Source organism: Plasmodium brasilianum, chromosome 12 (genome assembly GCF_023973825.1).
Source record: "Plasmodium brasilianum strain Bolivian I chromosome 12, whole genome shotgun sequence".
Lineage (NCBI taxonomy): Eukaryota > Apicomplexa > Aconoidasida > Haemosporida > Plasmodiidae > Plasmodium > Plasmodium brasilianum.
This window is the reverse complement of record NC_090125.1, coordinates 2,793,772-2,809,490: the sequence shown is the minus strand read 5'-3', so window position 1 is coordinate 2,809,490 and position 15,719 is coordinate 2,793,772. Positions and strand designations below refer to the sequence as shown.

The 15,719-nt window shown below is 23.4% G+C and overlaps 2 protein-coding genes across 2 annotated transcripts; one reads left to right on the top strand and one right to left on the bottom strand.

The window, feature by feature from the left end:
* Nucleotides 1-1,366: 1,366 nt before the first annotated feature.
* On the bottom strand, nucleotides 1,367-7,743 carry MKS88_004572 (uncharacterized protein; the record flags this gene model as incomplete). Its single annotated transcript, XM_067217758.1, has 2 exons — nucleotides 1,367-6,519; nucleotides 7,626-7,743. 2 exons carry the CDS (start codon nucleotides 7,741-7,743, stop codon nucleotides 1,367-1,369), a joined length of 5,271 nt encoding a protein of 1,756 aa, XP_067072155.1.
* A 4,520-nt stretch (nucleotides 7,744-12,263) lies between these two features.
* MKS88_004571 (E3 SUMO-protein ligase NSE2) lies at nucleotides 12,264-14,736 on the top strand (the record flags this gene model as incomplete). The annotated part of the gene is made up of 11 exons (XM_067217757.1): nucleotides 12,264-12,293; nucleotides 12,411-12,452; nucleotides 12,551-12,686; nucleotides 12,978-13,043; nucleotides 13,371-13,411; nucleotides 13,580-13,701; nucleotides 13,927-13,989; nucleotides 14,073-14,107; nucleotides 14,248-14,311; nucleotides 14,455-14,519; nucleotides 14,708-14,736. The coding sequence occupies 11 exons, from the start codon at nucleotides 12,264-12,266 to the stop codon at nucleotides 14,734-14,736; spliced, it is 693 nt and encodes a 230-aa protein (XP_067072154.1).
* Between the last annotated feature and the right edge of the window lie 983 nt (nucleotides 14,737-15,719).

The following is a 15,719-nucleotide window of genomic DNA, read 5'->3' as shown; positions in this document are numbered from 1 at the left end:
AAAATCCTATGTAAAAATAGAGGAAGTGTCCGCACAAACATGTACACATATGTATATATATATATATATATATATTCAAACACTTAGGTATCAGTGCCTTATTTTATGTATGCTTGAGTAAAAATGAGGCCAATATTGACATGTGCGTAAAACGTATTTTGTTATTTATTTCTGTATAAAGAACAAATATTTAGAAGTTCTTTTTATATTAGCGAGTTCGCATATTTTATTTCATTATCTTATATTTTTTACTAAATTTTACTACCTTTTATATTTTATACTTCATCGTGTTATATAATATTTTATATGTATATGAATAAACTATAAACCTATTGAAGCATTTTTATTAAGGTAATATAACAAATTTTTAACGCACAAATGTTCCATATTTTTTCAATGTTTTTGTAAATATTATGAGCGTATATTTCGTAGGGAAGAGAAAAGCATTATATGTAAATGGAAAAAAAACTAAAAAATTTAAAGCGGAAAGATATGTATATAACGCTGCCTAACATGTTTATAATAACTTCAAAAGATTAATAAATATTCCAACTTTTATGCAAGTTTTTTATGGCAGTTGTGCATTAGTGCGCGCGCAATGTACATGAAGATGCTATTGTTCACTCGTTTGTCCTTATTAGCATTTCGTGCGTGCTATTTATATTCTACGACAAACAAATATATTTTTTATAAATATTTGTATTTTCTTTATTTTTTATTTTCTTCAAATTATATATATATAATATATATGTGCATTTTGCAGAGCGCATTAATATTAAAAAAAACTAAAAACTACTAACCATATTACAGCTAGTAAAAATATATGCGTAACTAGAATGACACATCGGCACAAAAAGGCGCATTTATTCTGTGCAATGTACAAGATCGAGAAAATAAAATTCCAAATGTTGAAGCAATTTTAATATATATTTTCTTAAATGTTAAATTGTTTTAGAAAGCAACGCATAACCGTCCATTGTATATGAACGGAATAAAAAATGTATATATAAATATATGGCACGTATGAATGTTATATATTTAAAAATTCCTTCGTTAGGATGTGTAAGGTTAAAAATTAAAATACATGTAACTAAAACATAATGTATAATATATAACAGTTTTAACATAAAAAAACTAAAACTTGGTTAAAAATTTAAAAAAGTTTGAAAAATAGAATTCTACATAAACTAAAAAAAAGTATTTTTAAAAAAAAAAAAATGATATATAAGCAAAATTAAAAAATAAGCAAATATGTTTATTTATTTTTTATTCATTTAATTATTTTTGTTACTATAAAAAAATACGAAATACACTAAATGGTCGATTATCACTTCTTTTATTAATAAAAGAAAAGGGGGATACCACTTCATATGTCCTCATTATAACCAAATGAGTTTTTCAGTATTGATAAGGAACAGTTAGGTATCCTGAAATTTTTTTCTAATGCAAAAATCTGATCATTTATCATTTTTGTGCATTCATCAAAAAATACTTTTTTAATATTAGATACCATTCTTAAACAATCTAAAATCTCTTTTTGCGTTGTATTTGTTTTTAAACTCATAAGCTTGTCATCCTTCAAACGAAATGTTTCTTTTAATAGACTATCTATAGTTATTTCACATTCTTTATCCTCCTTACAATTTACAGCACGATTAGAATTAGAATTTTGATTATATGTATCATTTAAATTGTTCTTAGCATCTATTAACACATACTGCATGCTCCTACTATTTTTGTCCTGGTCTTTTTCATTACTCAAATAATGCTCATTCTCTTCTTTTTGTATGCTAAGATCCGAAATATCCAAAGAATCATTTCTTAATGTACAGCAATTTTTAAGCTCCTCGTTTTCTGCTCTACTTAAATCGTCAAATATTATTGTTTCATTGTATTTTCTATTTAATGTATTAATATCTTCACCTGTAACTTCTAATATTCTATGAGTGTTCTCGTGGATATTCATCACTTTCTTCATTACATTGATATTTTTCATTTCCTTATAACTAATCTTTTCATTGTCATTCTTATTATTTGCTTCCAAGTTTGTATATAAGACATTTGTTGTATTTTCATCATTACCAATGCTATTACTGCAACTATTATTACTATTATTATTACTAATATTACCCCTTTTCTCGCAATTATCGTGCGTTTCCTGTTCACTACTTTCTATATTTCTTGTAAAAAAGAAATTCACATTTGACATGCTAGATTCTTTATTATCCTCTTGACTATTATTTTTCTTCACTCCATTACTACTACTGCTATTGCTTCTTTCATTATTATTATTATTATTATTATCATCATTCCTTTTATCCTTATCTACTTCATTTTCTCCTTTAACTTCTCTGTTTATTTCCTTTCCATCATTTTTTTCTTCCTTTATATTAATCTTCACACTATCAACGTTCACACTTCTAATATTGACACTACCATTATGCAAACTATCATTTAAATTATCATTCATATTCTTCACGGTGTTACCTTTTATAAGAGTACCTTCATCTCTCGAGCAAACGTCAACACTATTTAAATGATCTTTCGTGATATTATTGTTCAGAATGGTACTATTTTTGAAGTTCCTACTTGATTTTTGTTCATTCGAAGAATAATTAAATTCCCCTGTGTTGCTGCTAACCTCTGTATTCGTATAATTCATATTTGTCTTGTCTTCTATTATTATCGAATTTTGTACTACATTAGGATCAATGTTGTACTTATTTCTATATTCATTCTTTCGTAACATTCTGGTACTACAATAAGAATTATTTTTATTATCACTGGAATAACATGAATAATTTAATGCATTGTCTAATGTTGAATTTCTACTGAACATACTGTTATCCCATGGCTCTTTTTCTTTACTCTTACTAGTACTACTATTAATATCGTTTAACCTTCTAAAGTAATTAGCATAATTGTCCATAAGCGTTTTTTCATTTTCTTTTGCATTTTCATCTACCTTGTCCTCTATATTTACATTACTATTATGTATTTCGTCCTTATTCCTGCAATATCCTGAGTTCCTAATAGCTACTCCTACTCCTCCTGGTGCTCCTATCATGTTCTCCTCTTTACATATATCCATATAGTTACTATTACTTCTATATAATTTGCTTGAAATATAGTTTCTATATAAACTTCTATGGGTCACATTTCTGTATCTTCCTTTGGAAAAATTGGAATAATATAAATCTTCACTTTTTAATGTTTGTTTAATAAGTCTATTTAATTCATCACATACAAAATCAACATTGTTCTGATAGATCAATTTATGTGCATGCTCATTTTGAAAATTTCTTCTATTCGTATTTAACTCTTTTTGAAGATCATTTATTTTCCTTGCAATTTCATTATATTCTTCGTCATCGCGAATTCTATTTGCAGCTTCCTCCTCTGCTTCCCTTTCATTCCAGTTCGTTATTTTCCTACTCTCTAAACATACATCTTCATTATTATCATCATCATCGACATCTTTCTCAATATCCTCATCCCTATCATCATAATCTGTACTTTTATTTAAACTTCTTCTTTCATAGTGTTCATCACCGCCTTTCTGAAGAGGTTGTGAACGTATTTCTTCTGATGAAAATAACACATTACTTTCATTGTTTGTTCGTTCATCATTCTCATCAACATACATATCTTCAATCTTAACATTATTTAAAATATCACAAGTATTGCTTAAATTTAACATTTGTGCTTCGTTTAAACGATAACAATCATTTTCATCATTATAATTCATGAAATATACATCTGTTCTTACATTTGTACAATTTGGAATTATGTATGCATCATCTGTTTCTTTATTATTTGTACAATGTAAAAGTTCATTTAATTTCCTTGCCTCTTCATCATCTATTTTGTTATGTTCTGTATTATCCTCCTCTATATTAATTGGAGAATCTTCATTATTTCTTTGTATCTTAGCACAACATTCATTATTAATATTCCTTGGAATACGAGAAATATTTATTGCTATATTATTTTCTGTGCCCCCACAAAAATTATTGGTAACTCCTTCAGCCGATCTATTTCTTAAATAGTCATAATAAAACTTATATTCTAATTGATTTAATTTATTTAAAATTTCATTGTTATTATTTATGATATCTACTACATGTCTCATCGTATACACTGTTTTTTCTATATTATGAGAATCAAAACACTCATTAGAGAATTCTTGTTTAATCGTGTTGGTCAACTTAATTTGAATTTCATTTAAAAACGATAACATAGTATCATAATCTATGTCTTCAAATTGACTTACTCTTTGTAAAAATCTAACAAATTCTTCATTAAAGTTAAATACTGTATTAAGACTGTTTACATTATTCAGAAACTCCTCTTTAATTTGAAAAGTTTCATTCGGAAACAGTCTTCTAGTACTACTAGTACTGTCACTATCACGATTATTATGACTAACACTATTATTTCTATGCGTACCATTATTGTTATTATTATTATTACTACTACAGTATCTACCACTTACATCATTATTACATTTATCTACGTTCTCCAAAACGGTACTACTTCCTTTGCAACTTGAAGCGTTAAATGACATGTCCATTAACGAGCTTCTATTCACCTCACAATCTCTTTTACTTTTATTTCCACTTCTACTTCGATTTCTATTTCTACTTTTTCCTCTTTTGTATTTCCTCCTTCTTACAATATTACTTCTTAATAAGCAATCAGAGTTCGTATTATTATATTCATAATCATCTTTAATTTGTTCATCCCTCAATTTCCTTCTTTTATTATGTATATTAGTTTTATTAATACTACTACTACTATTATTATTATCAACTTTTAAGTTACCCTCAAAAGTCAAATTTTCATGCGTATTTTGTAACGCTTGTGGTAGCTCTGTGTTCTGACTATCTAAATCAAATGCTATGCTATTCGTCCTATATACATCATCTTTTCTTCCTCTGTTTTCGTCTGTACAAATGCTTGTTATATTCTTATTTTCACTAATTTTTTGCTTTGTATTTAAATTTATCACATAATTTAATATTTTATTTGTTTTCTTTTTTCTTCCTCTCCTTCTCACTTCTACATGGGGAACAACTGTTTTTCTCTCATGCGTTTGCCTAATTAAATTATCTTCTTTATTTTCCTCATTGATAGTAACATTACTATCTTTACTGCTATTCAAAATAGTATTATTCTCTAATATATCAGCATTCACTGCAACTACAGTACTATTTCCTTTTAATTTTTTTCTAACATTGTATTTTTTACCTTTATTATGGCCATGTGTTACCTTCTTATGACCAACAACTGTTATATCTTCAAGAGCAACTTCTTTCTTCTGTTCTGAATTATTCAACATAGAGTAATCAAGATTATCATTACTTTTTAAAATACTATTATCTATGTTACTTTCACTAGATTTATCTATATCTTTGTTATGATTATTTAAGGGTTTTTCCGAAGTATCGACTAGAACATCATTTCCTAGAACATTGCAAAAATAATGGGATGATTTTTCACTATTTATATTATAACCTTTTCTACATAAATTATCCTTTCCATTTAAAACATTCTTTCCAGTGTAATCTCCTTCAACACCTTCAACATTCGTTATATTCAATTTAGTACTAGGTTCACCTAATTCCTTTTCATTACAAATATTATCATCAGAACTGTTTAATTCTATTTCACGCGATAAATTCTTCTGTTTTTCCAATACCTTCACCTCACCATTCGATATTATTATTTCATTACTTTCTTCATTGTGTTCTATATTTTCCTCTTGAAAAAACATATTATCTCTATAACTTCTAGCGCATTTTCTTGTTGTTCTTCTAATAGAAGTAACTGGTTCGTAATTCAAACTCTGTCCTCTTCTACTTTTCCTTTTTCTAATAAAAGTACTATTATCATTTATAAATTTTTTTTTCTCTTCCTCATTATTTTTAATTTCTATATTATTCCCATTATCTATCATTTCTTTAATCGTATTAATAGTATCCTTTTCCTCATTTAACTCACTCTCTACATTTTTCGTTTTAACAATACTACTACTGCTATCCAAAACATTTACATTCGATTTATCGTAATTATCTTTTTCTACAATATTTTCAATAATATCCTTTAATTCTCTATTGTTCCCTAATTCGGTAGAGTTAGAAGAATTCACATTGCTATTAAATAAACTAGTACTTGTACTATTACTATTACTATTACTATTACTATTACCGTTACCATTATTATCGTTTGTGTCGGTACTACATAAACTTCTATTCCTTTTCCTTCTCCTATCTTCTCTAAATTCATTTACATTAACCTCATAATCTTTTGTTTCACTTTCAAGATATTCTTCATCATTGACACTACTATGAACAACTGCAACTTTCGAATTAGATTTTCCATTATTATTATTAACTTCATTTTTTAAAATCATTTTACTATTCTTCAATTTAATAGAACTTGTGTTACTACTCTTCTTGATATTTAATAATAGGGCATCTTCTTGATCGTCATTTTTCTTCGTTTTTGTTTCTTTATCTATTGATTGACAGGAAAAAAAGGATTACATAATAACGTAGTGTCGTTGGTTGTGGAAATCATACGTACATTATTATCATGTAATATATATATACAAATATATACAAAATATATATAAATATACAAATTTCCTAATTCTCTAAATTTAAAAATATCACATAAAAGATGTTTTTAACATTCAACAACATATAATATATATATGTTTATTAAACTGTGCTCTTTGATACATATATGTATATTATACATGCATGCATATTTGGGCATATATATATATCGATGTACATATGTAACATGTATTAAAATTATGGAAATGCCTTTTTTGCGTCAAAAAAGCATAAACTATATATGATTAAAAGTATATATATATATTACTTATTTTTTATTAAAAAAAAATATATACGAAACAGGATATAATATATTGAATAAAATTTCACTCATACAAGATTTATGTACAAATGAAATCGTGGACAATTCCTCTTATTAAAAATTATAACTTTAAAAATAATGTTTTACAATGATAATCTTTTTAATATGTTACTAATGTCATTACATTTACTCAATAACTACTAAATCATTTTATTAAGAAAAAATTTTATAATCTTACTATATATGTTATAACAATTCTAAAATGCTCTATTAATAATAATCAATATATTAAAAAAGTAAAACTGCCTCATATACTATAAATTTATTATAAAAAAAAATGAATTTTTCAAAAACATTTTGTTCTATATAATAAAACTAAAAAAAAAGAATCAATCTAATATATTTATATAAATTATATATATATATATGTATAATAGATATAGATTAATATTGTAGAAATATTGGTTATATATTGATTATTATTTTATTAAAAAAAATATTACAAAATAAGTGGCCTCGGTTCGCGTTATTTTATATATATTTTAATATTTATATATATTTTTATGTATATATAAACAAATTCAAATGTATAATTATATATAGAGATATTTATATATGATATATATTACCTCGCATATAAATAATATATATTTATATATACATATATTTTTAATAAATATACAAAAAAAATTAATGAAAAAAAATTGATTTTTTAATTTAAAAAATTTTTTTTTAGTTACCTCGTAATATATATGAAATGTCATCTATCATTTCTCTGAATATAATTTTCTTATCATCAGAATTTTTGTATGCTGATTTTTTTTCAGTTCTGATAAATATTTTTTTTTTAGTTTTCATTTTATAATATATATATATAATAGCATGTGATTTTTTTAAAGTTCGAATTGTAAAGATAACTAAATAATTGGAATAAAATAATATATATGTATGCAAAAAACAGTTTGTACTCAAAAGAAAAAAAGAAAAAGGAATAACATATTATATATTTAATTTTAATGCAAAAAAAAAAAATAAAAAAACAATATAAAAAAAAAATATTTAAATAAGGAAAAACAATAATATTTTTTTAACAATTGTATCTCATAAATAAAGGGGGGGGGGCTGAAAATCGAAAATATATTACTTTAAAAAGGTGGATTATTGTTTCTAAGATTATTTATGTTAAAGAATATATTATAGTAAATTTTATTTTTAACAGAAATTTATGTATATATATACATATTAATAAGTAAAATACAATAATACAAATTAGTTGATATAGCAAATTAAAATAATGAAAAAGTTGTCTATTTTATATTCATATGATAATAATATTTATGGGGATACAATAAAAAATATAAAATTGAAATATTATCTAATGCAGATGCTGTGAAGAAAAAATTAATTTAAATATTTCAACCGATAATGAAATATAACTGTACAAACAGCTCTTCGTTTTTGTGTTGTTTTAAAATGTGGTTATATAATAACTATATGAATATATTTGTACTTAATGTGCATATATATGTATATGTCCCATACGTAAATATATGAACACACGTATGAACATAAAATGCACTTAGCTATATTTACATATATATATATATATATATATATATATATATATATATATATAAATACACATACATACATTAAAACATTCCTGTTGATGTATATTTGGTAAAAAAAAAAGAAAAAATGTAATTTAAAATATATTATCTTACTTCACTACGTTTTTCTGTATAATGTTTTTTTCAAAATACTATTTCAATACCTTTATTCTCTGTAACATTTGAGCAATGAGCTATTAAGAATATATATATATGTATAAACATACATTTACATATCTATGTTAAAGATAGCACGTAAAATACATTTATATATTATGTGCTTATGTATATACACCTATATATGTACCATTTTTGTAATAGCGTAAATTTAAAAAATTCAGTTAGTTTCACTTTCAAAAGTATCTTTATTACTTTGTAATACATAAAAAAAAAAAAAAAAAAAAAAAGTAAATATTTATAAAACAGTTCTGTATAATAAATTATTTACGAACTTTTCTGTGCGTTAAATAACAGCTATACGAAATAGCTACATGTTAATTCCTGCATTTTAATATAAAATAATTGACTGTTGGAAAAAAAAAAAAAAAAAACAAAAAAAAAAAAGAAACAAATGATTTAAAGTTTGTTGACTAATATTTACACTTTGAGCATTATATAAAAATTTACAATTTTTTTTTTTTTTTTGAATAGGCATTTAAATGTATCCATAATAAACAGTTTAAATCTTTTGAAGGATAATTATTTTCAATAAAATTTGTTTAACAAAAAAAATATACACAGCTCAAAACGTGTAAAAAATTCAAGAATTTTATAAAAATTCATATTTTTTTTTTACTTATGTAAATAGATTTTATTAAAATTTCTTTATAATATTGAATAAATAAAATGATATGCACCATTTTTGTTCACAAGTACTTTTTTTTATTTATAATTTATTTATAAATTGCTAAAATGACAATTGTAAACAATATATATTGTATGCATAAATATATATTTGCATACTTTAAAAAATATTATAATAGAATAATAAAGCATACATAGAAGTTTCGTGCACGTTATAGCTGTAATATTATGCATTTTTGAATAAAAATAATACACAAACTACAACCTAAGAAAAATAATTAAGGCGTGAAAACGTAGATATTCAAACGACGCAATGGTTGAATGTAAATTTTATTATGTATGTATTTTTCACAGATTATGGCACCTCTATTTAATTATTTAAAAGAAATAAATGTGGAAAATTGAGCAACAGTATCTTTCCGAAAAAAAAATATAACATTAAAAATAAAGAAATAAATGTTAAAAAACGTGCAGTTCAAGGAAAAGGAATGTTTTTAAAAACTAATGTACGTACATATATATAAATCTTCATTTATGCATGTACGTACGTTATATATATACACATATATGCATAAACTCAATAAAAAGTAAACATATTTGTTCACCCTGAAAATATTTATACGTATTCATTCATTTATGCACATGTATTATATATATATATGTATATACAAATATAACTGAATATTTACTTAGCACTTCATATATTTAAAAATAAGATGTGCTATTTTTATTTATCACATTTGAATAAAATATGGAACATTTAAAAAAAGAATATATTTTTATTTTTTTCCTATTTTTAACACATTATGCAAAGCATAAAGTATACTGTATATATTAAAAAAAAAAAACAATGCATTTTTCTTTCTTCATGAACACTTTCTAATTTTGTTCCTTTTATTTTTCTTAATAAATAACAATTTGTCAAATAATTTGTCAAGTTATTGAAATAGTTTCTTAACATGCAAATGGTATTATAATAATGAAACCACATAAAATTATACTTTTTGAAATTTAAAAATACTTTCATCATCTTTTTCCCTTCTATTCCTTTTCATTATTCAAAATATAAAACATTTCTATTGTTTATAAAGTAAGGCGGAAACATATCATTTGTTTATATATAGATATATATATATATATACCTATGCATATATGCAAAGGACATATGAGATAACTTAATATATAAGAAAAGATTCATTTTATATAATATTATACATTTAATTTTTTAACATACATTTATACAACATGCCTAAATGTCTTTCACATAGCTTGAAGAGAATGAAGAAGAACGGTTGTTCTTTTAAAGGCGTATTTTTCTTTCTTCATAAATATGTGGTTAAAATGGAAAAAAAATAATCACTTATACCCTTTTGCATAACGTACATTAAAAAAAAAATAAGAAATAGAAATATTTTAAATAAGAATATGTGCAAAAGATTCAAGAAAATTTTTATTTTTTTGAAAATATGAACAAATTTTTATATAAAATAATTGACTTCCCATAAATTCCTGTTTTGTATGAATGTGAAAAAAAAAAAAGAGAATTCAAAGGTTTAACTGTGAAAATATATAGTATTCTAAAAACTTTTCATGATATAACAAAAGTGTAATTTATCAAAATTTAGTTGTTTCAATTTGTGTTGAGATAGGAACATATAATTTTTTTTTTTGAGCTACATTAATTTAAAAATTGAAAGTCGATGGCAAAGCAAAAAATCGATTGAAAAATTGCAAAAAATGGAACATATTGTTGTAATAAAGACCGAATAAAAAAAATATTTTTGTGTGCTAAATGTGAATTTATTACAAGCTGTCTTTTTTAAATTATTATTCGAAGCTGTCATAATATATATAACTATGACCATTAAATCGTATATATTATACCACCTGCTTGCTTTATTTCATCCTTTCATAGAGGCATATCTTAATGTTAATTTAATGAATATATATGTGTGCAAATCTATAAACAAAATCGACCTATTTTAAAAATTGCCCTTAATGGAGTTGTTATTTTTCAATTTTCTTCTCCCACTCTACAGTTCTTGCATTTTTTTAATTAAAATTTTGTTAACTTTTTTAAAGAGGAAATGAAAATTCTACGTAAGCATTACAACTGTAAATTAATTGTTGTGTTAAGTTTATCTGTTAATGTAAAACAAGAATATAAAAAGAATCCTTATCTCACATAAAATCTATATAATTATTCTTAATATTTTCCCAATTTTGCTTCAAAGATAACAGTATCATCTTCCGTATACTGATAAATAAACATATTCCTTAAAAAGGAAATATATGACATGTTTATAATATTGCATAATAATGTGCATACCTATATATGTATACGGTATAATGACAATTTTTTTTACTCATCAGTTTTTGTTTGTCAAATTAAAAATGAAAAACAACACATTTATTTCAGATATTTTTTTATTTGTGTTTAAACGTTCGTATAAAAAGATTTAATTAGGTAAATGCACAAATATATATATGAGTATATGAATAAATGTAAATTAAAAATGTTCAAACAAATGATCAGTATGGTGCACAAAAAAAAAAAAAAATAAAAAAAATACGCATATATTCATGTAAAACATGTAACACTATCGACAGAAATTAAAAGTCATTTTCTCACATTGAAATAACCGTGTGTAGTATTCACATTTCATATATAAGTATCAACAGTAAAATTATCATCCACTTTGTTAATGCAAAAACAAAATTTGTGAAAAATATATATAAAAAAAAATCATTTTCGATGAATAAAATTTTAAACAATTTTTGAGATATCAAAGTTTTGATTCTTTCAAATATATTGAATGTTAATAATTTTAGTAATCTAAACCCTTAATAGTAAAAGGGAGAAAAATTTTATTTATACTGAAATTAAATTTTATTTCGACAGTTAATATATAATAAGCAATATTTCAGTATTAGGAATATTACTTCAAAACAATTTAAACCGTAATGCATGAAGAAGATAATTCATCTAAGAAGGTATGTCTATAAAAAAAAGAAGGAAAAAATAAGAAAATTATGTAAGTACTTCAAAAGTATTAGTTAAAAAATCATCATCCCTTTCATGTCCTATGGAATGTAAAATATCTGTTTTAGGCACAAAGAAACACTGAAGATGAACTGCCAGATGAGGATTATGTAGTTTTATAAAAAAAAAATAATAAAATAAAATTTTGTATACCCTTCTTTAAATTTTATATACTGGTTAAATATAATTTTTCATTATCTGGTTATAGAGCCCATATTTTACAGACATTTGGGATAGTTTAGATAAATATGACAAAGAATACACACCTTCTCACGAAATTCAAAAATATCACAATCATTTGCAAAAAATATTGTATAATATATTGTTTTCAATTAAATATTTTCGTAAGTTTGCCTAAATAAACAACCAAATAAAAATGATATATAAGTTTGTTTTCATTTTATTAATAATTTTAAAATTTTATATCACTTGATGTATTTTAATATTACACATATGGAATATTTCAATATTCATCCAGGTTCAGGTAAACGCATTTTCGAAGAGAGAAAAAATCATCTATCCTTCACTTTTCTTTTGATTTTCTTGTCTATGTTTCCTTCTCATTTCCTTCCTTATTATAAACCTTATTATCATGAAAATTTTAAATTACCTTTATATTTTATATTGCATATCAGAAGAACTAAATATTGATGAAAAATTTTTGAAATTAGTCAATAAGTATGTAAAATTAAAGTTACAAGGTAAACAAAGATATCGCTCTTTTATTGCATAAACCTGATATTTTACAATTCTGTTAAATATATTCCACATTTTAAACTTCTATATTTTGTGAAGAACTAATTAATATGAGAACAAACATATATGAAAATATACATACGTATATTCTGTGTGTCTGTATGTATGCATATGTATATATATCGAGATTCACCTTACAGAGCTAACAATTTTATGAACATATTAAGACAAATATTGATGATCATTTTATCATCCTTTCCCCGGTAATTACATTATACAGAATTTTAGCATATATGTTGTTAATAAAAAAATTTTTTATATGCGCACATTAGGAAACCAATCAGATGAAAAGGATATTTCTAGATTAGCAAGAGTATTGACATGAAAAAAAAATCAGAAAAAAAAATAAAGAAGTAAAAAGAAATTTCATTGTTTATTTAAGTATAAAGTATCATTCACTTGTATGCTATGTTTATAAAACATTATATATAATACTTTTTTTCTTTTTTTATATGCGTATTTTTCCGTTCACATTTAATAGTTCCATTTAAAAAATCAAAAAGATGACGATGAGGATGAATTAGTAGTGGACGAAGAGGTCGGAGTGTTTCCTACCAAATGCCCAATATCACAAATGCCTTTTGAAGATCCTGTTACACAAAGGTAAAAATATTTGGATGTTTGTTTATTTTTATTTAATTATTTAATAAAAAAAAATATTGCACCTCAAATACGGGAACAATGTGTGAGCGGTGAACATGTATAATACTGCAGACAATATTTTATAATACGATATTCCACGAAAAGTGATAATCATATATATATATATATTTATATTTATATATTATTCATTAATACTGTGTTTTTATACAATTCACATAATTTCAGATTCAGCAAAAATAGGAGAGCCTGCGTGCACACATTTGAAAAGGCGTTTATTCTGCGGCTAATGTAAAACTTATTTGTTAAAAAAACAAAATGAAATAAGAAACTTATATTACGTACATACTAATTTTTTCGTATGTTTTATTCAGGGTAAATAAAGACACAATTGAGTGTCCAATTGCAGGTATTAATTTTTATTTTTTCTTTTATTATGTATATGAAATAAAAGAATTTTATATTCTACCTTATTTTTTTTTTTCCCTATTCTGCTCTATCAGTTTTTTTCCTTTTTGTGCATATGTTTACTTTTTTTTTTTTTTTTAGCATGCAAAAAGAAAGTTTACAAAAATAGCTTGCATCCAGATTACGAATTTCTTCATCATTCAAGGTTGCATTTATATAATATGTTCTAATTGTCTAACTTTTTTTTTATATAAATTATTATATATAAGCAAGTATAGTATTATTTTTTAGGAATACTTAATAAAGGGCATTACCTTTTTTATCATGTTGAATTTTTTTTTAAATTAGGTTCAAGAAATTTAGGGATAATATAACAGAAGCGAAGGAATATTATATAAATCTAAGGAATGATGGTATAACCATAAATTCAATAAAAGGAAAAAATAATGAAATAGATACGTTAGATCATTTTCCACACAAATTTATATATATATATCATATGTCCATGCACATATGTATGTACGCATATTTATAATATTATATACACATTAACAGTAAAATATTCTCATAATTTTTTATATGTTCGTCTTTTCTTTCTAAGAGGATAAAAGTTTCGATTTTGTTGAATAACATAATAATAAGCTATTCAACCGCAAAGCTCAACTTGTTTTTAACAGTTTTCAATTTTATGTGTAATTAAAATATTATACCTTTATGAACATAATAATAAAATACATTTGAAAATTTTAAAAATCAGCATTGCCATTTGTTAATATGTATTATTACAGTTTTTCTTTTTACTGATATGCTTATTCTATTTTGATTTTGCCTTAACACATTACTAAGTAGAATATTACATGTGTTTTCAGATATGTGTACTTATCACTTCGTGAAATATCACGGTATCTATATATATACCATTCATAAATTATTAAAATTAAAAAATGTAGTTTATAAATCTTTAAGCAATTTTATATATTTTAAAAAAAAAGGAAAAAGTAAAAATAATTGTCTACCTAAAGCGTTAATTTTTATATGCTTTTATGTAATTCAACAAATGATTATTCTATTAACTATTACAAAATTACTACGTTTTACATGTACACTTTGTTTTTTTTATCCTTTTATTCTAATTTAAAATAAATCATCATTATTCCATTATATCCAAATATATAATCCACAATTTTGTAAAAAGTTACTAATTTTTGCTAACCTCTATATATTATACCAAATTAAAATATGGAAAATATTATCTTAAAAAGGAGTTCTCGTCAACACTTAACATATTTAGAAAGGTGGAAATAAGATGAACCTTCTCCTCAGTTTTGTAAAAGTACCCTTTATTTTTTTTTCACTATTAAGTTCATGTAATTTAAAAAAATTGAACTTGTGAGTTATTCCATTGTTTATTCTTTAACATACTTTAAATACTGAAGATACACTTCAGGTCAATATCTCATTGAACATTATATATAAATATATGTATATATATATATATGTGAAAAAAATCACTGCTATTGCAGTTTTGCTTTAACTTATAATTTAATTCAAAACAAGAAAAAATAAATTTTTTATTACATAAATAAGAGCATGTATACATATATATATATTGT